General features: G+C 42.7%; 1 protein-coding gene across 2 annotated transcripts in view; it reads right to left on the reverse strand.

The window, feature by feature from the left end:
• The window catches only part of Parn (poly(A)-specific ribonuclease), a 91210-nt gene that overhangs the window by 19597 nt on the left and 45625 nt on the right, over positions 1-25988 (reverse strand). Inside the window, exons 19-21 of one of the 2 annotated variants that reach the window (XM_041676563.1) lie at positions 10702-10757; positions 9153-9239; positions 4772-4846 (exon numbers count right to left, since the gene is read on the reverse strand). In XM_041676563.1, the coding sequence (XP_041532497.1) occupies positions 4772-4846; positions 9153-9239; positions 10702-10757 (218 nt within the window). The remainder of the gene's footprint in view (positions 1-4771; positions 4847-9152; positions 9240-10701; positions 10758-25988) is intronic. The other variant, XM_041676564.1, reaches the window with a different exon arrangement.

Genomic DNA, 25988 nt, shown 5'->3' on the forward strand with positions numbered 1-25988 from the left:
ATTTGAAAAAGAAGCAAAAAATATCAAATAAAAAAAGAAAGCATATTTAACAAGTGGTGCTGGCATAACTGGATATCAACATGTAGAAGAATGAAAATAAACCTATATCTATCACCGTGCACAAAACTCAAGTCCAAATGGATCAAAGACCTCAACATAAAGCCAGCCACACTAAACCTGATAGAAGAGAAAGTGGGAAGTACACTTGAATGCACTGGCGCAGGGAACCACTTCCTAAATATAACCCCAGCAGCACAGACACTGAGAGAAACAATTAATAAATGAGACCCCCTGAAACTGAAAAGCTTCTATAAAGCAAAGGACATGGTCAACAAGACAAAATGACAGCCTACAGAATGAGAAAAGATCTTCACTAACCCCACATCAGACAGAGGTCTGATCTCCAAAATATACAAAGAACTCAAGAAATTGGACACCAAAAGATCACAGAATCCAATAAAAAAAAATGGAGTACAGACCTAAACAGAGAACTCTCAACAGAGCAATCTAAAATGGCTGATAGACACTTAAGGAAATGCTCAACATCCTTAGCCATCAGAAAAATACAAGTCAAAACAACTCTGAGATTCCATCTTACAACTGTAAGAATGGCCAAGATCAAAAACACTGATGACAACTTATGCTGGAGAGGTTGTGGGGAAAAGGGAATACTTCTGCATTGCGGGTGAGAATGCAAACTGGTACAACCCCTTTGGATTTCAGTGTGGTGATTTCTCAGAAAATTAGGAAATAACCTTCCTCAAGACCCAGTAAAACCACTTTTGGGTATATATCCAAAGGATGCTCAATCATGCCACAAAGACATGTGCTCAACTATGTTCATAGTGGTTTTGTTTGTCATAGCCAGAACCTGGAAACAAGATCTTGTCTTTTTCTACTTTCTACTTCCCATGTAGATTAGATCTATGTAAGTCTCTCTTAGTGTCCTCATTGTTGTCTAAGTTCTCTGGGATTGTGGTTTGTAGGCTGGCTTTCTTTGCTTTATGTTTAAAAATCACCTATGAGTGAGTACATGTGATAATTGTCCTTCTATGTCTGGGTTACCTCACTCAAAATAATGTTTTCTAGTTTCAACCATTTTCATGCAAAATTCAAGATATTGTTATTTTTTTCTACTGTGTAGTGCTCCATTGTGTAAATGTACCACATTTTCCTTATCCATTCTTCAGTCGAGGGGCATTTAGGTTGTTTCCAGGTTCTGGCTATGATAAACAAAGCTGCTATGAACATAGTTGAGCACGTCCTTTGGTACACTTGAGATAGAGTTTTTTTAATATTTTAACATATTTGCAAAGTACTATTAAACAAGAGGTAATTACACACAACAAATGATGTAGCTAAGACAGAATTAAAGGCAGGTGCTAGAAGCAGAGTGATTGAAAGCAGGAAAGGGCATGCAGGCTCTGGTCAAGCAGAAATCTAAAAGAATGATCGGCCACTGCAAGGACTACAAGCTGGAGAAAACGCAAAGCCTGAAGAGTAGGAGGAAGTGCTCTGAATAGGAAGAGTGAAGATGTAAAACAGTCGGTGGATGAACACTGGGTCAGAGAGAGAGAGAAAGGGGGGGGGGTTGTATGTGCGCACACACTCCTGAGCACATGTGCACACCTGTGCCTGAACAAGCACTAGAGAGACTTTGCCATGTCATTAAAGTGGCTGGTGCTTGGGTCCTGCAAGGGTTTTTTTTTTTTTTTGGTTTTTTTTTTTTTTTTTTTTGAGACAGTATCTTACTATGTATTACTGGCTGGCTTCAAACTCAGAGATCTGCCTGCCTCTGCTCCCTGTATGCTGGAATTAAAGGCCTGGGACACCATGCCCAGATAACCAAAAATATTTTTTATAAATCTCATATCTTTCTGCTATGAGGAAGGAAAGGAAAAGCATGGGGTCAAGAGCAACCAGAGTGAGACAGGAGCACTGCGGAGCGGAAGCCAGATAAAGACAGTGGGGAACAGATCCGGCCGATGTCTGATTGGCTTGTGTTTAACATACATCTGTTTATACCTTCGTGTATGTGTGCACATATGTTTATAAGAGTGTGCACGGGGGAGGTCTAAGGACAAACCACATCTGAGCCCAGCTCATCAAGACAGCTTTTACCCAAGGAGTCCTCTGCTCTCTGGCTAACTCTTAACCACTAGTGCAGCAAACTGGAAGTCTGAGCTCCAACCTAAGCATCACCCACAAGTCCAAATAAGATGAATATCTGTGAAACTAAAACAAAACACTCTTCTGAGGAATCTATCCAAACCCAGAGACTCTACAAGAGAACATTCACAACACATGTGTTTTCCATTTTCAAAACAGTATTTAAGAACTATATTTTATCAAGAAATAGAGTCTGCATGATTCTACCCAACCATATTCTAGGTAAACTTAAGGTGACATTAAACAGGCATACGACATACATGTTCTGCTTAATAGCATTTTTACTCACAAGGGGCTTATCAGGAAGTCACCCTACAGCAGGATGAGTGGTACCAATGTACAAGATAAAAGATCCATTAGGCTGGCTTATTAGAAGAATAATGGTCAAGGAGTAATGAGTCAAAGAGCAGAGACACGGAAATAAATTATCTAGTCTGCACAACAGAAAGATGGGATGAGAAAAAACAGAGCACATGATGTATTGTGTGCAGAAGCAATCCCAGGAGTAACAGCAAGAGACTATGAAAACAAATATCTGAAATTTTACCAAGTCTGGTGAAAGACATATATTAAAAGCTGCCAGTTCAGACAGGATAATACAGAGAAGGAACTAGAAGTATACCTCAATCGTGCATGTCAGAAGCACTGGGGCTCCACCCATGGTACACGCACATTAAAATAAGCCATGGCCAAGTGCAGAAACAGTCAAAGTTGTGAAAAACTCACTGGGGCATGGCTCTGTTGGGGAAGCTCAGGGTCCAGTGCCCAGCACCTATAAAATAAGATGTGGTGTGCAGGCCTGTAATCCTAGCACTCAGGAGCTAGAGGCAAGAGGATCCCTAGAGCTCATTGGATTGCCAGCCTAGTGAAGTCAGTGAAAAAGACCCCATCAAAACATGAAGAATGGAGCAGACTAGGAAGGCACCAACATGGATCTCCACACCATGGGCATAGTGCATGCATGCGCAAGCACACGCACATACACCATTTTAGTAATTAGTATACAGTTTCCTGTAAGAAAAGAACTTTCATTTTCAAGAGGTCAAAAAAGACTTTTCAAACATTGATTAGAATTAGTGATACCAGAGTAAAAAGACAGTTGTCAGCTTAAATGGAACTCTTTGAATGTAAATCAAAAATAATTTGTATCAGAGCCTATATAAGTAGGCATTTAATGATTTTTTTCATTGTTACATTATTGATCTGTTTCTGCTGAAATGTTTCTATAATTTGTTTAAGGTAGCATTAATAGGATTTGTAGCAAATTTCGATAACCCAGATCCCTGGCTTCATGAGAATCATTACTATGAGAAGCAAACTGCAAATTGTCTTTTAAAGAAGCATTCACACAGATTTAGAAATCAGAAAGAGAAACAGACATGAGATCTATCAAGTACAAAAGGTATCTCCAGTTCACGACAGGATGTATATCGTGGCTCCAACTCCATGATATTGACCAGATTCAGCCAGCCACTGTGAACACAATGGCTCCTGGGGTCCGCATGGGGAAATTCTCACCCTCAGAGCATACCACCGCCCGGCCCAACTCAGCTTTTATTATCATTCAATGAAAGCAACACAGCATACTGAAGGGTTATCCCACAGCAGCAGATAGATATCTGTGAGCCTGGTCTACATAGTGAGACTCTTTGTCTGTTTTAAAAAAAAAAACAAAAAACAAAATAAAGCCGGGCGGTGGTGGCGCACACCTTTAATCCCAGCACTCGGGAGGCAGAGGCAGGTGGATCTCTGTGAGTTCGAGACCAGCCTGGTCTACAAGAGCTAGTTCCAGGACAGGCTCCAAAGCCATAGAGAAACCCTGTCTCGAAAAAGCAAAAAAAAAAAAAAAACAAAAAAAACAAAAAACAAAAAAAAAACCCAAAAAACCAAAATAAAACAAAACATACAACAACAAAACCCATTTTGGTACACATATAATGTTGTTATTTGTTAAGACAAAAGCAATTTATATACGAATGGGACAAATGTGCTTGTCGAATACAATACAACCCAGAGTTGCAATGATTAATTTGATGGATACTGAGAAATAACAGTAGGAAAAATGTGACCTCTTCAGTTCCCATAATTGAACCACTGTGTGTCTGAACAGAAAACTAAAACACTGCAATCAGAACATATGCTAATGGGGAACCCGAGGTGTTTCAGCAGTTGACGAGGGTACTGCATCACAGGAGGGCACAAGCAGCATCAAACACACATGCTGTGTACTCAGAATGAAGGCTGGAGTGAGACCATGGACAACACGGACAAGCACTGACTCCAGTTTACTAGCATTTGATTTTAAATTGTTTGGTCACTGCATGCTCAGAAACCTTTCTCCATGGCCAAATTTTCAAACCTGACATTCAGTCACATGTAACTACATGGGGTCTTGAGGCATGGTTTAAGTAATTTTAGAATAATGAATCAAAGATCTTTCTCTGTATGATATACTTACTAATTTTTCCCTTTATTTCACAGGCAAGCTCAAAAATTAACTGAGCAGCAATGCCACTGAACCAACTGGCTGAAGTCACAGCTTTCAAACTGAAGAAGAACCCCCACCTCATTAACACACAGAACAGACATCTAGAACACTAACCAATTTGTACTTGTTCGGGCTGGCTGAGAGAAACGAAGGCTGAGGTGTCATCAATCCAGGATATCTGAATGTTACCTGTTAACAATGAACGAAAAGCAAAGTGAACGTCTGAGCATTTAGAGAACCACACCAAGACTCAGCTGGCAGACTTCAGGATTGTCTAGAGAGATGACTACTGCTGTAAGACTGGAAACCTTAGCACTAATCAATTCGCTACTTGTTCTGTTACAGTTTCAAGAGAGTGTAGGAGATGTCTTAGTGCATAAGCGCACTTGCTGTGCTACCATGAAGTCCTAAGTTCAAACCCCCACCACCCATATTAAAAAAAAACAACCCACACCTGTAACTCCAGCATTGGGGGCTGGAGACAGGATCTCAGAAGCCCATTGGTCAGCCAGTCTAAGACAGCTTCAGGTTCAGTGAGAGATCCTGTGTCATAGCAGAATCTTCGGCCTCCTCCACTGGTCTCCCCAGTGGTGTGTGAGGAGCAAGTGTCTGCGTGTTTGTGTGTTTGTGCGCCTGTGCACACGTGCGTGCGCACACCTTGCAAAGTATAAAGGCCTCAGTTTGATCCTGCCAGCCCTATAAAAAGATGAGCACAGCTGAGTGGGCCTGTATCCCTGTGCTGGAGAGGTGGAGAGGGGCAAATCCCTGGAACTCTGGGCTAGCAAGTATAGCAAAATTGGTGAGGTTTGGGTTCAGCGAAAGACCCTGCATCAAAAAACTAAGCTGGAGAGGACCAGTGAGATGATTCAGGGAGTGAATGCACTGTTGCCTCGGCTGGATCCCTGGGGCCCACACGACAGAAGAGAACCAACTTTTATAAGCTGTCATCTGGCCTTCACAGCACGCTATGGCACGTGTGTCTTCACACACAATAAACAAATACAGTTTTTTGAATTTTGGAAAGATAGTAAAGTAGAAATTTAATTGAGGAAGATATCAGACATGAAGCTCTGGACTTCACAGTCACACACAGGTACACACACAAACACAAAACAGTGATAATAAACTTTAAAAGTTAAAAAAGAAAAAAAAGAAAACTTAGCTACAAGGACTTGTCACAATTCTGTCCAATCTTAGGCCAAGGTTAGAAGGTGTTTATCTTTCAAGGTCACTAACAAAACTCCAAGACCACTACAATCAAACTTGTTACAGATACTTCATTTTACAGACTGCTACAGTTTAGATAGTTCTGTCCCTGCCCCATGTTGACACTAAATCTCCATTTTCAGGTATTCAGGCATTGGGAACATACAGGGAGAGAATACTTGACTCATAATACTTAGCAGTGGGGCCTTGGGGAGTGACAGGACAAGGGAGCTCATGCAGGGCAGTGCCTCTCCTGGGAGTACTGGGGGCTGAGAGAAAGAGGTCCCCCTGACAGACACCGCAAGGACCTGTGTTCCTCTCTCATTCCACGATGCCCTGGGGACCCTGACAGCAAGAGGCTGCGATTCCAAACTACTAGAAAGAGCTCTGAGCCAAACAGATCCTGCTGAGATGGCTCGGTGGATCAAGGAGCCTGCCGTCAAGCTTCCATGTGGTGGGAGGAGAGAGCAGACTCCTACAAGCTGTCCTGACTTCCACATGCAAGCAATCACATGTACACACGCGCACACGCATGCCTGTCATTTAAAAGTGAAGGGTTCAGAGAGAGAAAAAACAGGCTGACAGGGAGAAACAGCAGCAAAAGTACTACGCTGAGGCAAACAGCATGAGCAGAAAGGGAGCCCAGGGCAGAGCCCGAGCCTGCGGAGGAGATGGACACTTGCACCTCTGAATCACTGAGCACCAGACTTTAACAATGGGTAAACAGCACTGGAATTTAGCAATAAAAGAAAAATTCATTCTACTAAGACTTTCAAAGGCTGGGAATTAAAAAAAAAAAAAGTTTAGTTTCACTATCAAAGTGGAAAAGAAAACAATACAAAACCCCCACTTCAGTTTCTCAGTAAGATGACACACCTCTCTGCCTATGGAGGCAGCTGCCTCTCTGGATAAGATAAAAGTGCTAGTCAGCTTCTGAACACCTTCCAGAGCCAGCTCCTTCCACCCTAGTGTCCTGCTAAGGCCACAAAGACGGCTGTTATCACTAGTACAACTGTTGTTGCTTCTACTGAGAGAACACTTGCCCAAGGTCACACAGCTAATGTTTGTTTTACTTATTAAAACTTTATTGTAAACAATTTGGAAAAAAAATTACACACCAAAATGAACTAGATCCAAAGTCCATACCTCTCAATGACTATTTTTTAGACGTGTTTTCTCTATCTAGTCCTGGCTGTCCTGGAGCTTGCTCTGTACACCAGGCTAACATGGAATTCACAGAGATGGCCTGCCTCTCCCCACCACACCTGCCCACCTCACTGAACTTCTAGACAGTTAGAAAAGCCATTTTAAAGCTGTGGAGCTTCACACTAGGTTTTAGACTTTTTACTTACTTTAGTGCTTAAAGTCTGACTTCATAGGGTCAGAACTTAAACAGATGAAAATAGCAGGCACTTCAAAAAGAGCTGAGCCTGAGGCCACTGCCTTTCTCTCTCTGCAGCTAAATTAAAAAGTGGGGTAGGATTTCAAAGGGCAGAGGGCACCAGCAAGAGGACTTTATAGAAATATAACTGTTTTCAAATAAAGCAGTCTGCGTTTGTTTTTAACTTAAGAGGTAACGTGTGCTCATTTCTGAAAAGACAGGAAAGCTTACAAAACATAAAGACCATCTGAAAAATACTTAGTGATGTGGTTGGAGAAACAGCTCAGCCGTTAAGAGCACTTGACTGCTCTTTCAAAGGACCTGGACTCAATTGCCAGCACCCACATGGAGGTTCACAACTGACTATAACTGCAGTATTGGGGATCTGATGCCTTCTTCTGACCGCCAAACACTGCATACACATGGTGCTAATACCAAAATGCAGGCCAAAAAAAAAAAAAGAAAGAAAGAAATATATAGGTTTTTCTTAATGAATAATAATAAAATACTCAGTGGTAAATGTATCTTCCTTTACTTGCATCTGACTTCTCTACAATGTTTTTAAAAATACTGTTAGTTATACAAGATCCTATCCCATATCCTCTTTTAAATCTAAGTATTAAAATACTATTTAAATACTTTCTTAAATGTTTATACCTCTGCATATACACTTCAAACATACTATTTTATTCATTACTGTGCTCGGTGGTTTTATATCAACATAAGCTTAAGTCATCTGAGAAGGGACCTCAATTAAGAAAAATGCCTCCACAAGATTGGCTGTATGCATCCTGTAGGGCATCTTCTTAATTAGGGACTGATGAGGGTATAATCAGATCACTGTGTGTGTGAGACCATCCCTGGGCTGCTGGTCCTGGGGACTATAAGAAAGCAGACCGAACAAGCATTGGGAGCAAATCAGTAAGCAACTCCCCCCCATGGCTTCTGCATCGGCTCCTGCCTCCAGGTTTCTGCTTCATTTGAGTTCCTGTCCTGACTTCCTTCAGTGTGGAAGTGTAAGCTAAATAAATCCTTTCCTCACTAACTTGCTTTTTGGTCACGGTGTTCCACTGCAGCAAGAGAAACCCTGACTAAGACAATTACTATTTATGTCTTACAGGAGTCATAGCGTGCATTTGAATGCCAGAGACAACTTAGTGGAACTGGGTCTCTCCTCCACTCCTCTCCCTTTCTCTTTTCTTCCTTCCTTTCTCTTTATGCTTTGGAGTCTGTCCTGGAACTAGCTCTTGTAGACCAGGCTGTCCTCAAACTCACAGTCTCTCCTCCACTTATATGTGGGTTCCAGGTATTGAACTCAGATGACTAAGTTTGCACAACAAACACTGAGCATCTCATTAGCCTATGAATATTTTCTTAAATGTCTGCATAGTAAATCTTTTGATAATATACAAGTATTACTAAGCATCCTACTACTGGCCAGTTTTCTGCCTTCACTTTATTCAAGAATCCCCAAAGAGAATAAATAGCTTCAATACTTCATTTGTTAAAGTAACAAACTTGTACATTCACAGACCCTGAGGAGTTTAACCCGGGAACGAGAGGAACTGTCTACCTTACACACACCTGCAGGCTTGGTCTGCTCATCTCACATAGAGATTGCTTGCCAGTATAAAATAGACATCCTCTCTGAATTTAGCCTTAAAAATTATTTACCCTGATCTAGGCTTGCTTTCTTCTCAGCAGTAAGGGCAGTCCACGGTGATGGCCCATATACTCTGTCAGCAAGGCTTACACAATGCACCTCAGATCCCATTACAACAGAACAGTTCTGTGGCTGAAATCAACCCTGTCATGGACTTAGAAATCTTTTCCATGATCTCCTTCTGACCAACTAACCACCAGGAGAAGGGCAACCCTTAAAGCAGCCGCCACAACTTTCCTGCTCACCAAAGGCGCTGAAGAGCTGGTAAAGGTCGCTTGTCTTCCACTCTTTGGGGAACGTCACGTGGAGAACATGGTCGCGTTTAGGCTGCACTACGAGACAAAAGTGACAAAAGGGCGACAATGGAGAAGTGACCCAAGTACTGGCCAGGGAGACAGCCCACTTTGGGAGACGCTGCCACACAGCTATGAGACCAGGGAGACAGCCCACTTAGGGAGACGCTGGCCACACAGCTATGAGACCAGGGAGACAGCCCACTTAGGGAGACGCTGGCCACACAGCTGAGGCCAGACCCTATAAGAAGGTGGACAAGGAGGAGTGTACTCCAGATGCCAGTACCGGGGAGGGGTAAACAAAAGGATCCATCCCTGGGACCCTCTGGTCAATAGTCTAGCCTAAGCAGTGAGCTTCAGGTAGACACTGGATCTCGAAAAACAAGGTAGAGAGCTCCTGAGGAACAACAACCAAGGCTGGCTCCCGGCAAGGGATCAAGACAAGTCAGTGATTCTTTTGATTGCCTCAGCCCACAGAATGTTGGGGTTATAAGTGTGCATTACCACACTTGGCAAGCAGATTCTTTAATTAAACTAGTCCATACTATGTAGACACGACTGCCATAAAGACACTGCAGTCCTGCTTCTGTGCCCGAGTGCTGGGACTCCAGGTGTGCACGGCCACCCAGGGCATCAGCAGGGTATTCTAATGTATCAGGTAACCCATAACAATTTGATTGACAGCAATTTAAAAAAAATCAACTTACTAAATTTAAATATATGCATAAGTAACTAGAAAATAGAAAATCGAATTACTGACATAGATAGGATTTTTTTACTTTATATTTATAAAGCTTTTAATACAGCTCAATTATGTAAAATACTGTACACTGTAAAGATCTAGAAAACTAGAGCTTCAAGTCATGTTTTAAAAAAGCCATAGCTGAATTGAAAAAAACAAACAAACAGAGTACAAAACTGCAAGACGAGCCCACTGACTCCACGACTTCTTGCTCCCCAAGTCCTGCAGAGCTGCCAGCCACAGCCAGGAGCCATCATATTGGTTTGCTTGTGTAGATAAGCGTGTCCTGCCCTGGGGTGGGTAGGGGCTGCGTTGGGTCCTGATGTCACTGGGTATTAAACTGAACCAGGCAGTAGAGTATCAAGAAACAGCCAGCGTGGAGGGAAGGTGCAACACTGCTACCCCTAGTCTACCTCAAGCTGTATGTTTGCTGGTCACAGGAAGGCCCCACAGCATGGTCTAATGGTGACTTCTCCAGCTTGTTCAGCATATTTTTTAAATATGTACTGGAAATAATTCAGTTTGGGGGTGGGATGAAACTATGAATACATGAGATATACTTCTATAGCCTGAAAAATGCAAGTCACAACTAACAAAGGCCCAAGGGTCTCATGAACTTTTAAGTATGCAACCCTTGCCAACCACAAACCACTGCCCATTCTTAAGGAAAAAGCTCTTTTGTCAGCACTATTTCCCTGGTGTCCCTTTCAGGCCACTCTCTGGTAACTACAGATGCGATGAGGAAATTGATGTACTTACAGTCTGGCCCTTCCAAGTTTAAATAGGGAATGTCCATGACCCTCATGAGAAATAGCCTACCAAAAGAAAAACAAACAAACAGGTAACAAACTAATTTCTTTAAGAAAAAAAGCATCTATTAAAATTGCAGCAGATGCTACTTGTTACTACGGTGGTTCGGCTAAGGCTGGCCGCCATGGCTCCGGTTTGAGTATGCAGTCCTCAGCCGGGGGAAATGTTGGAGGATTAAGAGCTGCAGTCATCACCAGTGTACTCTCTCGACTCCCTATGTGCACATTCCTGCTACCAGGCTTCCTTTGTTCTGCCATCATAAACTCAAGCCCTCTAAAACCATTAGCCCAACTAAATGCTTTCTTCTATAAGATGCCTAGGTTTTTGTTAAATCAATAAAAAAGTTACAAATAATATACTTACTCTATTCTTAAAAAGAAATTAGGATTCTTAAAATTTACTTCATTTTTTTTCCTCTTGAGCTAAATATTTATCATAAAGTATCTCCAACACCTATAATAGGTCCAGGCATTCCGTAGTTTCTCAAAATGTACCCATTAGATTAATGAAATTGTTAACGAAAAGCTGAAAACCTTGTGCAGAGCACTGTTCTACTACAGTCCAAGGAAATGACAAGAAAACAAGTATGAGCTCTTTACTTGGCATATGAAAAGGTTCATATTTGGGAACGATGATACTGATTTATTTTTTTTTAATGAAATACAAAGTCACTGGATGTAGGGTAAATCCCACAGACTGAAATAAGTGACTGTCTCAAATGCTCATATTATTATTGCCATATAAAACATATCTGAAGCACAAAACAAAACAATCCTTGATAAAGAAAGGTTACCATAGGGCTAGGAACATGGCTCAGTGGGTAAGAATGTCTGCCCTGAAAGCCTACGTTCAGATCCCCAGCATCCATGGATACAGCCAACTGTGGCTGCACACACCCGTCACACCAGCACCATGAGGGTAGGGGGCATTGGGGCTTGCTGGTTCCAACAGGAGAGCCTGTCTCAAGGAGACCCAGTGGAGAGTGACAAAGGAGGGCACCCACATGTACACAGTGTACTCACCCACCTGGCCACACAGTCCACCCTCATACACACGAGTACACAGACCCCACACACGGCTATTACACAAATATAAAGCACAGCAAGAATTTTATGTATAGTTCCTGAAGCGGATACAAAGGAGCACTTAAAAAACAGTACCTGTTAATTACATCTGTCTACAGTGTCTTTCCATCTTCTTTCAGTAGCTAAATTATGAACAAAATCAGGCTTTCTGTTGTGTCTAGGAAGATACTAATGAGTTCTACTTGGATAACAATATATTGTGTGCTTCTGTTAGAAGAGGCATTATGCAGCAAATTAAAAAGGCAATCTAAGTGCCCAACAAGCAATTAGTTTGGCTCCAGTGACCTGCAATTAAGACACATTATTACCAGGCACCAAAGCCAAGCAGGGTATGATCGGCTCCCAGATGAGCCAACAGAACAGCTCTGTGCTGCCACTGTCGGAGAATGAGCTCACAAGAGTTGGTGCTGGAGAGCCTGTATGACAATAAACCACAAATGGAGTCTAGATCTACTATTCTGCTTCTGTAAACTATGTCACCCAAATGAATCCATGTTTCTTGCAGTGTTGGAAGTGACAGAATACAAGCATGCAGTAGCATGGCAGACCTGACTGATGGGGCCGTTGTCACTGTCCCCACCACCCAGAGCAGTTTTATACACTCTACAATTTCCATGCTCGGCCAGGCGGTGGTGGCGCACGCCTTTAATCCCAGCACTTGGGAGGCAGAGGCAGGCGGATCTCTGTGAGTTCGAGGCCAGCCTGGTCTACAAAGGGAGTTCCAGGACAGGAACCAAAAAGCTACAGAGAAACCCTGTCTCGAAAAAAAAAAAAAAATCCATGCTCATGTTAGTAGGTTTAGATAGTCTCCCCAACCTGAAAATAAAATTTAAGAAAATAGTCACTTCAGACTAACAACAGGGCTCCACAGGTAAAGGTGTTTGCCATAGAAGCCTGGTGGCCTGAGTCTGAGTCTCCAAAACTGGTGTAAAGGCAGAAGAAAAATGATGCTCAAAGACGATCTTCAAAAACATGCCATTGCAAAACTACTCACATATACAGCATGGACACATGCACAATAATAATAAATGTTTAAAAATTACAAATTGGGGCTGGAGAGCACCTCAGAGAATAAGATCACTGACTGCTCTCGCAGAGGACCTAGATTTGTTCCCAGTAGCCACATGGTGGCTAACAACTGTTGGGAAGCCTAGTTCAAGGGGATCAATGCTCTCTTTTAAACCCCAGGTACCATGCACACACGGCACATATATAGAAATATAGACAAAACAACCATACCCATAAAATAAAGCTTTAAAATCCTGTGGGAGGAGAAAGGAGACTTCAGAAAATGTGTAACTGGAGAGATGCATGACTCAGAGTGCTTGTTGCGCCAGGCGGTGGTGGTGCACACCTTTAATCCCAGCATGTGGGAGGCAGAGGCAGGTGGATCTCTGTGAGTTCAGGCCAGCCTAAGCAAGTTGTGGACAGACAGGACTGTTACACAGAGAAACCCTGTCTCCAAAAATAAAATAAAAAAAAAAGTGTTGCTCTTGTAGAGGATTCAGGTTCAGTACCCAGAGCCCAAATAGAAGTTCACAACCATCTCTAACTATAGTTCTGTCAGGAGCCATTTTCCCAAAGATTATAGCGGGGACCATTGTCCTGGGGATGTTTGCGGAGAGCCACACACCCCAACTGTATTGACAATTGTTTGTTGGCAGAGCCCACCCCACACCCAACTATCTTGAGAGCTATCTGTTAGCGGAACCTGCCCCACATTCCAACTATCTAGAGAACTGTTTGTGGTTGTAATCACAAAAGGAACAGATTCCACTTGCTTAGAGACTAAGTGTGTCAACTCGCGACCTCCTGACCTACGACTTGTGACCTCATGACCGACTCGTGACCAGGTGTCGACTCATGACCATTGCTGCAAGATCCCTTCCTGCCCTTGCCATGCCCCTGCCCCCCATCCCAACCCAAATTCCTCATCCAGGGGCTATATAGGCCACAACCATTACGATAATAAACGGAGACTTTGACAACAGATCTTGCTTGGCCTCGTTCCTCTTTCCCGCCCATGTCTTTTCAGATACAGATAGCGCCTCTTCAGGACCCTGGAATAACTGACCTGCCAGGCGGGTTACAACCCTAGACTAACTGACCCACTGGGCGGTTACATAGTTCCAGGGGATTAAAGGCCTTCTTCTGGCATCTGAAAGCTCCAGGCATGCCCATGATATACAGACATACATACAAGCAAATGCAAGTAAAATAAATCTTAAAGATTTTAATTATCACTTATTATTCTCTTGTTAAGATCAAGTGTAGAAGTTAATGAATGGCAGGATAATAAAGATTAATTGTAGATCACTTGCCTAAAATATGTGAAGCCTTGACTTCAATCTCTAGTACCATAAAATAAAATAAAAATTAAAGGCAAGGAACATACATACCATAATTTAAAATTTTAATCTCAATTTCAAGAATAAGATTTGCGCTAGGTTTGTTTGTCATAGCCAAAACCTGGAAACCTAAATGCCCCTCGACTGAAGAAAGGATAAGGAAAATGTGGTACATTTACACAATGAAGTACTACACAGTAGAAAAAAATAATGACATCTTGAATTTTGCAGAGAAACAGAGCTAGAAAACATTATTTTGACTGAGGTAACCCAGACACAGAAAGACAATTATCACATGTACTCACTCATAGGTGGTTTTTAAACATAAAGCAAAGAAACCAGCCTACAAACCACAATCCCAGAGAACTTAGACAACAATGCGGACACTAAGAGAGACTTACATAGATAATCTACAGGGGAAGTACAAAGAATAAAAAGAGAAGCCGGGCGGTGGTGGCACACACCTTTAATCCCAGCATTCGGGAGGCAGAGGCAGGCGGATCTCCGGGAGTTCCAGGCCAGCCTGGTCTACAAGAGCACCAAAGCTACAGAGAAATCCAGTCTCGAAAAACCAAAAAAAAAAAAAGAGAGATGATCTCCTGAGTAAATTGGAAGTATGGGGACCTTGGAGGAGAGTTGAGGGGGAGAGGAAAGGCAGGGAAGGAAGCAGAGTAAAATGTAGAACTCAATAAATATCAATTTAAAAAAATGAAAAAAAAACCCAACATGGTTGTTCAATCTAAACTAACCTACAAAACTAACAAATGCTTTTTATTTGATCAGAAAAAAAAAAGTTGAGCTAGGTGTGCTGGGTCCATACCTATAATCTCAACATTCATGGGGCAAAGGCAGGTAGATGTATCTACTTACTTGAGTTCAAGGCCAATCAGGGCTACATAGTGAAACCCTCAGACTCTGAGACTGTCTCAAAAAAGAAAAAAAGGAAATTGACTCAGGAAGATGATCATTGCTATAAACAAAGCAATAATCAAAGTTGACTGGCTACTGGGAGAGGAAAGATATCAACAATCTTTTAATTGTTTTTGCGTTTCAAAACAGGACTTCTCTATGTAGCCCTGGCTGTCTTAGAATTTGCTCTGTAGACCAGGCTGGCCTCAAACTCACAGCGAGCCGCCTGCCTGTGCTTCCCAAGTGCTGGGAACTACAATACCAACTAGTTAGGCTGGATGTGCCCAGTAGTGCAACAGTGGCACAGCTGCTACGGATGTCACAAACATTCTCTGACCAAATGTAAGGCCTGCTTCATAAGAAGATAGCCATGGTTAGTATTGTACTAACACAATAAACCTGGGCAAAATCTCTGACTGAGAAGGTCTTGAGCCCTAAGACCTAAGACTAAACTGCTGCTTAGGTAAACTGGAAAGCATCAACTGCCTTCTAGAAACCCAAGTTTACACCCATACACAAAGTGTCTCTTAGATATCTGTTTACACCCACAGACAAAGGCTGCTCTTGACACTTTTGAGGGTGCACAATGATTAAAGAATTAAAAGGCCAGAAAGAAGTGTTACCAGAAATCTTGGGAAGGTCCAGTGCAGCCATCATAATACAAGGGAAGTCAGGATCCCCTCTTTGGGTTCTTGATCTTATTAATAAAAGAACTTAAGAAAGGACACAAAGGGAAGCTCAAAGGCAAAGAGCATACTCAAACAGAATCTTGAGGACAATATTACAGTTTAAAAAGAAAACCCTCAGGGCAGTCAAGCTGTAAATCTTGAGGCTGCCAGGAAAGCATCGGGGGAAATGGAGACCAGAAGGAACAAAAGCAAGGTGTCTGAGAGAGGGTGGAAGACAGGTCAGCCACCTGGCAGCAGGCAGCCACACAACAGGGAAGAAGAAAGAGCAAGGAGGCCCAAAGCATGACTTAGAGTTTAAAAGCATACTTGGGCTCTGGCCAGAATCTGAAAGAATCTGAAAGAAAAAGAAGAAAAGGAAACAGTTATGCCTTTCTAAGAAAGGGCTGGCAGACCCAGGCGAAAATCATGGCAGTTCATGAGTGAAGCACAGGGTCAGAATTGGGGTTCAACCTGAAGAGCTGAAAAGCAAAACAGCCAGCCACTGGCTCTTACCTCGACCTCTGTCCAAAATGGCAATCCTGCCTCCAAGAATCTCAGAAGAAGACTGTGTCTGAGACACTGTCTCACCCCATCTAATACTCCTTTCTAGGGCTGGGAGCAAAGGCATGCATGTACCACTGGGATTAAAGGCATGCACTACCCAATTTCTATGGCAACTAGGGTGGCTACTAGAATTAAAGGTGTGTGTTACCATAATCTGATCTGTAAGGCTGAGCAGTGGGACTACTTTATCCTCAGATCTTCAGGCAGTCTTTATTTATTAAGATACATTTGAAATGCCACCACACATGAGGAGTGTACTAGGGCAGAAATTCTAGAAAGGAAAAGTACATTGTCTTTAGTAAACCTGCCTCCCTAGGAGTGCTGGCTGGCTAGGTCCTCACTTGTCCCACTGGATTAAACTTCAGTGGCTTCAACAAAGGCATCTCCCCACCTGGAAGAGATCTCAATCTTTACACTCTCTTCCTTAAATTCTTGGTAGCAAACAGGTAAAGACAGAGACTACGAATGAAGGTCAGCCCTAAACAAGGCTCAGGGAACATTTTGGAAGAGGGGCTGGAAAGAAGGTACAAAGAAATAGAAGACGGGGTAAAGTGCCGAAGAATTTACTCCTACACAGGACACAGCATGGCACTGGGCACATACACATCAGGGCTGCCTTACAGTCAAGTATGAGTAGAGAAGAGACTCAGAAGCCCTACCACTCACTTCTAAACTACCAGCAACTAAAGGGGGAAGTGTAACCCCAGCTGTAGAGCCACTGGTGGGTCTACCAGCTTTAATGAAAAGTTCCAAACCCAAGGTCACAGGGAGTGTCCTAGTTAAACTCTGTGGAGCACAAAACAAAACAAAACACAGCAAAAAAAAAAGGTCAGGGATATAGAAAGGAAATTAATGGTAAGAAAGAAAAAAAAAACTGGCAGGGGAGGGAAGGAGCTGAGAGAGGGTGGAGGACAGTAGCCAGAATGCACTATAGACCTGTACAAAACTGTCAAGTACAAAATTTACTAATTAAAAACAAAAAAGCAAGCCGGGCAGGGGCAGTGGTGGCACACACCTTTAATCCCAGCACTCGGGAGGCAGAGGCAGGCGGATCTCTGTGAGTTCGAGGCCAGCTTGGTCTAAAAGAGCTAGTTCCAGGACAGACACCAAAGCTATAGAGAAACTCTGTCTCAAAAGAGAGAGAGAGAGAGAGAGAGAGAGAGAGAGAGAGAAGAAAAAAACTGTGATGGTTTAAAAGAAAATGCCCTCCCCCCAACGGGAGTGGCACTATTAGGAGGCATGGCCTTGTTGGAGGAAGTGTGTCACTGTGGCAGGCTTTGAGGTCTCATATGTGCTCAAGATACTGCCCAATGTCTCAGTTCACTTACTGCTGCCTAACAAGATGCTGAACTCTCAGCTCCTTCTCCAGCACCACGTCTGCCTACACACCACCATGTTCCACCATGATGATAATGGGCTGAACGTCTAAGCAAGCCACTGCAATTAAATGTTTTCCTTTATAAGAGTTGCTGTGGTCATGGTGCGGTGCTGGTGCATACCCTTTAATCCCAGCACTCAGGAGGCAAAGGCAAGATGATCTCTGTGAGTTTGAGGCCAGTCTGGAAACCCAGAGCTACACAGAGAAACTGTCTTTTTTTTAATAAAAAAAAAAAAAAAGTTGCTGTGGTCATGGTGTCTCTTCACAGCAATCAAAACCTTAACTAAAGCGAACATTTATCCTCAGGTAAAACACACAAATCTGGAGATGTCAACTTCATCTTGACTATCAGATCTGCTTTCTCAGTACTTGAATAGAAGCCACTTTCAAATGAATTATTAACAGAACTTCTCACCTTTTCTGCTGCCTCCAGCTTCATCTCTGGGCTGGAGAGAACTAAACAGCCCCCTCAAGCAGGAAGAACACAGAAACCAGATCTGTGTGTGGCATGGCACACGGGACCTAGAAAGAGCCTCACAACTGTGAAAGTAACTCTGCTGCAGCTGAGCGGCTGCAGAGCAGAAACAAAGGAAACTCCCCCAGTACCTTCCCACCTCCTTATACCACAGTGTGCAGCTGCTACCATCCTGCACTTCTTCTATTTTTTTTGTTTTGTTTTGTTTTTCGAGACAGGGTTTCTCTGTAGCTTTTTAGAGCCTGTCCTGGAACTAGCTCTTGTAGACCAGGCTGGCCTCCAACTCACAGAGATCCGCCTGCCTCTGCCTCCCAAGTGCTGGGATTAAAGGTGTGCGCCACCACCACCCAGCTACCCTGAACTTCTGGAGAAGAATTAAACACTCAGTGTATGTGTGCCTCACCCTAACCAGCTGCCAGAGAGCTTAGGCCATCTCCATGGAAGACTTGGTAAGATGCTTTGTTTATGGATTGGCTAGCTTGACAGTTTTCCTAACATGAGATGCACCCGGTACAGAAAAGCTGGGAGCATGAGGGCGCTCCTTGACAGTTTTACCCTAACATGAGATGCACCCGGTACAGAAAAGCTGGGGAGCATGAGGGCGCTCCTTGACAGTTTTACCCTAACATGAGATGCACCCGGTACAGAAAAGCTGGGAGCATGAGGGCGCTCCTTGACAGTTTTACCCTAACATGAGATGCACCCGGTACAGAAAAGCTGGGAGCATGAGGGCGCTCCTTGACAGTTTTACCCTAACATGAGATGCACCCGGTACAGAAAAGCTGGGAGCATGAGGGCGCTCCTTGACAGTTTTACCCTAACATGAGATGCACCCGGTACAGAAAAGCTGGGAGCATGAGGGCGCTCCTTGGCAGTTTTACCCTAACATGAGATGCACCCGGTACAGAAAAGCTGGGGAGCATGAGGGCTCCTTGGCTGCAAACTGAGCTGAAGAGACAATTTGCCTTCACCTAAAGGCTTCTAAAAGACACGGGGTAAGGGGTTGGGAGTTAACAGGGAGGGGCAGCAACCTGCACACAGACAAACTCACATGCACACACAAGCACGTATACACACACACACACACACAGTGGCTCAGCAAATAAAGGCACTTGCTGCCAAGCCTGACAACCTAAATTTAAGCATCAGAACCTATGTAGTTGAAGGAAAGAACTGACTGGAAAAGTTGTCCTCTGACTTCCACATGAACCTCACACACACATCCTTAGAAAAAATAATTTTAAAAAAGACACTTGAACTAATACTGTCAAGACACTCAACTGAGATGTGGGTGGGAATCCTGCTACATTCCTGAAAGCCCATGATGAAACAGTATTTTACCACCTAACCTAAAGGACTGATGTTAACAAGATTCCAACTTGTACAGTAACAAATTCTGTCTTGTACAGTAACAAATTCACATTCTGGATGTCATAAAACACCTCTAAGCTTTCGTGGAACTTGTTGGTTTTTGCTATTCTATGAACAGGGTACAGTCATATACTATTTACATTTACAATGTATTTCCTATCCTATGAACGGGGTACAGTCATGTATATACCATTTACATTTACAATGCATTTCCTATCCCATGAATGGGGTACAGTCATGTATATACTATTTACATTTACAATGTATTTCCTATCCTATGAACGGGGTACAGTCATGTATATACTATTTACATTTACAATGTATTTCCTATCCTATGAACGGGGTACAGTCATGTATATACTATTTACATTTACAATGCACTTCCTATCCTATGAACGGGGTACAGTCATGTATATACTATTTACATTTACAATGCACTTCCTATCCTATGAACGGGGTACAGTCATGTATATACTATTTACATTTACAATGTATTTCCTATCCTATGAACGGGGTACAGTCATGTATATACTATTTACATTTACAATGCACTTCCTATCCTATGAACGGGGTACAGTCATGTATATACTATTTACATTTACAATGCATTTCCTATCCTATGAACGGGGTACAGTCATGTATATACTATTTACATTTACAATGCATTTCCTATCCTATGAACGGGGTACAGTCATGTATATACTATTTACATTTACAATGCATTTCCTATCCTATGAACGGGGTACAGTCATGTATATACTATTTACATTTACAATGTATTTCCTATCCTATGAACGGGGTACAGTCATGTATATACTATTTACATTTACAATGTATTTCCTATCCTATGAACGGGGTACAGTCATGTATATACTATTTACATTTACAATGCATTTCCTATCCTATGAACGGGGTACAGTCATGTATATACTATTTACATTTACAATGTATTTCCTATCCTATGAACGGGGTACAGTCATGTATATACTATTTACAATTACAATGTATTTCCTATCCTATGAACGGGGTACAGTCATGTATATACTATTTACATTTACAATGCATTTCCTATCCTATGAACGGGGTACAGTCATGTATATACTATTTACATTTACAATGCATTTCCTATCCTATGAACGGGGTACAGTCATGTATATACTATTTACATTTACAATGCATTTCCTATCCTATGAACGGGGTACAGTCATGTATATACCATTTACATTTACAATGCACTTCCTATCCTATGAACGGGGTACTGCTGACATTCAAACAAGTCTAGAAAGTTCCATGGAAGCAGTGTGCTGCAGTCTTTTCACAAGGCTGCACAGCTTCAGCTCAGCCTTCTATGGGGCCCGCATGGTGCCTTATTTCTATAAGACAACTCCCCTGTTTCACCAACATGCTAAATGGCACCCACAAAAAGCTCCTCTGTAAACAAGGTGGTATGGCACTGGACCCAGACTACCTAGGATGCCACACTTGTCACTAAGTTTCCGTCACAGAACTTCCCAGGAGCACGCCTGACAGTCCACGTCTCTAATGCAAGCCGCCAGGAGGCAAAGGCAGGAAGATTACACATTCACTATACCTTGTCTAAACAGCTTCTCAGGGGCATAAAACCTCAAGTCTTTATCAAAATGTGGCTTTCCACTGGCGGTGGCATCATCGCTTGACAACATGTTAGAGATTCTGACTCAGAAACTGGGAGCTGCCATCCCTGGGTTCACAGCAGTGTTCAACATCGTTATTATCATCATCAGCTGTGTGACAATGCCTTGCTGACCTCTCCAATACAAATGAATTGTGATGGTTTGTTTACAGTAAAAGATTTTGAGTTGGAAAAACACAAATGTAGTAAATTTCAAGATCTATCTCAAAATGCAGGAAGCAGTAGCATAGGCCTTTATCTCTCCCAGGAGCCAGGAGGTCAAAGTGTGACAAGCTACTGCACCAGGTTCCCTGGAAGGGACAATTAGGGGAAATTACTGCTTACTTCATAACTGTCATCCTTACAGTCTTTTGTTTGCTATTTTGTTGTTGTCATACAGCATTGCTGCGCAGTCCAGGCTGGCCTTGAACTCATGATCCTCCTGCCTCAGTCTTGAGTGCTGGGAGATTACAGATGTGAACCACCATATCTGGCTTCATTCTCATTTTGAGAGAAAGAGAAGTATCTGACAACTCATTAGCAAAAGTTAAACATATTTCTATGAATTGACGACAAAAGTTAAACTTTAACCACTAAAGAATACTGAAAAAAAAATCTCTAATCCACACAACACAGAACTGACATCCATAACCTTCATCAAAATTCACCAACAAATTTCAGACATGGATCACCTCTTCACCAAACCCAACCAGAGGGAACTAAGGTCAAAGGTTATTATTCTTTAATGACACAGTAGCTTGCTTTGAACTATGGCTTATCTGAATCATTCCCTACCTGTCCAAAAAGGTTACAAAATAATGCCCGTATTAACCTACTATATGCAACAATGTCCAAAAGGTGAATGTGATGAAAGTTACATGGAAGGTCCAGTAAGACAGTTAAGCAAGTAAAGCTTGGCTGCCAAGCCTGCAGACCTGAGAACTCACATTGGGGAAGGTAAATGCAGACCCAGCGAGCTGCCTCTGACCTCCACATGCACACTGTGACACATTTACTGAGGCTGGTGGGTTGAAAACTTAGACTAAATAAGAAGACCCAGCAGGAGACAGGAATCTCTGCAGGTGGGCTTGGACACATTGGCATGAAAACAGATAATAACTGTAAAATTCTGCATTACCAAATTGGAAGGTTGATTTTGATTGGAAAAGAAAGAAAATGGTTCTCTATTTTCTGATAAATAGGAGACCTTCCAGTATAGCACTGGGAGGAAGACAGTAAGACACCCTGGAAATCACTGGAAGAAGCTGAAGGGGCTGGAGACCATGGCTCCTCGGTGAAGAGCACTGGCTGCTCTTGCAGAGGATCAAAGTTAGGGTCCAGCACCCTCTTTAGGCAGCTCACAATTATCACCTCTAATCCAGCTCCAGGGGATGCCACGCCCTCTCCTAGTCTCTAGAGTTTTACACACACACACACACACACACACAAATCTAAAAATGAGAAACAAACACACACTGGTGTGGTGCTGTGCACCTTTAAGGCAAGCAGAGCTTTGAGAGTTCCATGACCTGTTGTTCTACACAGGAGTTCCAGGAGAGTCAGGACATAATGAGAACCTGTCTAAAGAGAGGAGGATGAGAAGGAAGTACAGGAGGTGATAATAGTTGGCAAGCGGGGCAGAGTGGCGAGAGTCTACAACCACAGCTCTTTGGGAAGCTGAGGCAAAAGAACTGCTTGAGGTGAGGTCAGGGGTTTGAGTCTACAACACAGAAGATTCCTCCCCTTTCTTTAAAAGCAAAAGAGAAACCTACGTCTGCTTGGCTCTGGAAAGGAAACACGGTAGAGTGGAGGTAGATACTGACGAGACACTTAAGTCCAGAGGGAAGGAAGGTCTCCAAGACCCACCTGACAGGGTGGCAAAGGCTCGCTACACAACGCTGACCACTAGGCTTACCATAATTTCATATATGTGTGTGTGTGCAAACATGTATGTACGTGTGTTTATATATATACATACACACTTCTTCCTCTCAGGTTCTCAAGGATTCAAATACATATGTAAGATAAACATATATGGGGCTGGAGAGATGGCTCAGAGGCTAAGAGCACTGACTGCTCTTCCAGAGGTCGTGAGTTCAATTCCCAGCAACCACATGGTGGCTCACAACCATCAGTAATGAGATCTTGTGCCCTCTGCTGGCCTGAAGGCATACATGCAGGAAGAACCCTGTATACATAATTAATAAATAAATCTTTAAAAAAAAAAAGATAAACATATATATGATTATTTTAATTTTATGTGTATGTATGAGTGCCTACATGTATGCACATAAACCATGTCATACATGGTTCCTAAGAAGGCCAAAAGAGGGCCACTGTGGATGCTGGAAACCACACCTGGATCCTCTACAAGAGCAGCAAGTACTCTCAACTGCTGAGTCACCTCTGGAGCCTACATACATATTTTTAACTTGTAACTTACACAGCAGTATAATCAACTGAAATACAGAAAATATTGATCTCAATTAGTAAATGCAAAAGAAACGAAGAACAGAACAAATGTATTGGAAATTCAGTAAAATGACAGTAGTTTTTATTTTGGCCTAAGAAACTATGCGCGTTTTTTGTTTTGTTTTGTTTTTTCTTTAATCTGTTAAAAAAAATTATGCTTTAATCTGTTAAAAAAAAAAACCTTAGTGTCAACTTCTGACTAAAATAACACAATTGCCTACTCAGCTTGCTGAGATTCTTTGAGGAGAATTAGCAGTAGCTTCTTTATCTGAAAAGGAGAGAGGTAAGGTTTTCCAATTCGGTAGTGACCGCTGACCACTTCAGGGGAAGAGAAGAGACCAGAAGCAAAGCTTCCAATGCTAACCAAGCCTTCTCTCCTCTGCAAGCCCCTCTCCCGGTCTTCTCCCACCAAATGTGTAACACAAACTGCTTCAAAAACCTCTGTGGAGATAGTGAGCTCTGAGTCCATCAGAAAGGGCTGGAGACCAGGATGGTCACTCTAAATCAACATCCAAGCCTGTAAGTAAAAACCCCCAGACATTTTTATGGGATTCATGCTCAAAGGGCTGATTAAATTTTAGCTGTCTGTGATGGCGCACAGCCTGGCTCTGGGGAGTGAGACTGCTTCCCCATAAGGAACTCTAAGTAGAATGAATCTTCAAGACAGTTGGACAATAGGACAGTGAAGAAAGTCATGTGGCCACAGGTCATGGCCACAGCCAAGTCTGCAAAATCCCAGCACTTGGGAGGCAGAAGCAAATGGATCTCTGCGATCTAGGTCAACCTGGACAGCCAGGACTACACAGAGAAATTCTGTCTCAAAACAAACAATCCATCAACTACCTGGGCTGACCTTAACCAGCATGCAATGTCATTCCATTGTCAGCATCAGGAACAGCAGTCAAATTGCCAAGCTGAGACACCCTGAGGGTCTGAACACAGGGACTTTTTACCCCATCAAACAGGTGTATGCACACTCAGGCCTGACTGACCTGGAAAGAGTTCTAGTGTCAAGACATACCTTAATATGCACCTGCGTCTGTTTTGGTCCGTCTCCCTAGCAAAAGGGAAAAGCTCACATCCCCAAACTATTCTCTTAAAAACGAAGTATTTCACTCAGTGCCAAGTAAAGCTGTCCTGTTCTCTATCACTAAGCCTGGGGTCAAAAATTAGAGCAAGAACCCCCAAATTCCCAATGGGAAACTCCCACTCTTTACCAGCCACCGGCTCTGCTGTACTTGGGAACAGGACACAGCAGTAAAAGCACTGCACAGGAAGCACATATCCACATGTCCGTGCTATCTGAAAAGATCTTGACATGGGGTCAGGAGATGCAGACATCTCTCACGTTGAAATAAACACATTTACTCAATTCACTGGCCCTCCTGTATAAGCCCTGACCGTAAGGGTCCTGCTGTCGTGGCTTCCTTTAGTTCACTCAGTCCAAATAGAGCGGTGCTCGTGTTTGTCTAGAAGCCAATGCACATCCTTCTTAAATATAATTGACACTAAAATTTAGATAAAAAGAAAGACAAAAGCCAACAGCTCATTGGAATAGATTCTATCCAATGAACCATATTATAACAAATAAAAATGTTAAACTAAGTATTATACAAAAGCGTTGTCTGCAAAGCCCGTGAACCACTGACATCAGGGTACCGGTTCTCATGATACCCCACAATGACAGACACATCTTTCAGAACCAATGCTCAGGTCAAATGCTGAGAGAAAAAGAGATCTCACAGAGAGATACAATCCCTATCTGGTATCAGTATTTTCTCAGATTGCCTTCCACATTATTCATTGAGTCTATTGCTGAACCTGGAACTCACCATTCAGTGAGTCTGGCTAGTCCGCTTGCTCTAAGGATTCCCCGTCTGTCTCCTAAGCTGTGAGTGACAAGTAGGACACCAAGTCCAGCCATCTTGAACAGCAACCACATTACCTCTGAGCCATCTCCTCAGCCCTTCAAGCTACATTCCCTAGAGAACATGGCTCACTGTTGAGCAGGCACAAACTATACAGTCTTAAAAATAATTACTAACCACTTGCTCTAAGCCAGGACTAATGAAAAAACACATAAGAATGCTTTCTGCCATGCATGGTGTTGTAAGCTTTAATCCCAGCACCTGAGAGGCAGCAGCAGACAGATCTCCATGAGTTAGAGCCAGTCTGGTCGACATAGAAAACACCAGGCCAGTCAGAATACACAGTGAAACCCTGACTAATCATAATAATAATAATAATAACCACAACAATAATAACAATAAATAACACTTAATCCCCAGGACTTGGGAATGTCACCTTATTTGGGG

Source organism: Microtus oregoni, unplaced genomic scaffold, assembly GCF_018167655.1.
Source record: "Microtus oregoni isolate MIOR12 unplaced genomic scaffold, Mior012 000027F_ref0000203, whole genome shotgun sequence".
Taxonomy (NCBI): domain Eukaryota; kingdom Metazoa; phylum Chordata; class Mammalia; order Rodentia; family Cricetidae; genus Microtus; species Microtus oregoni.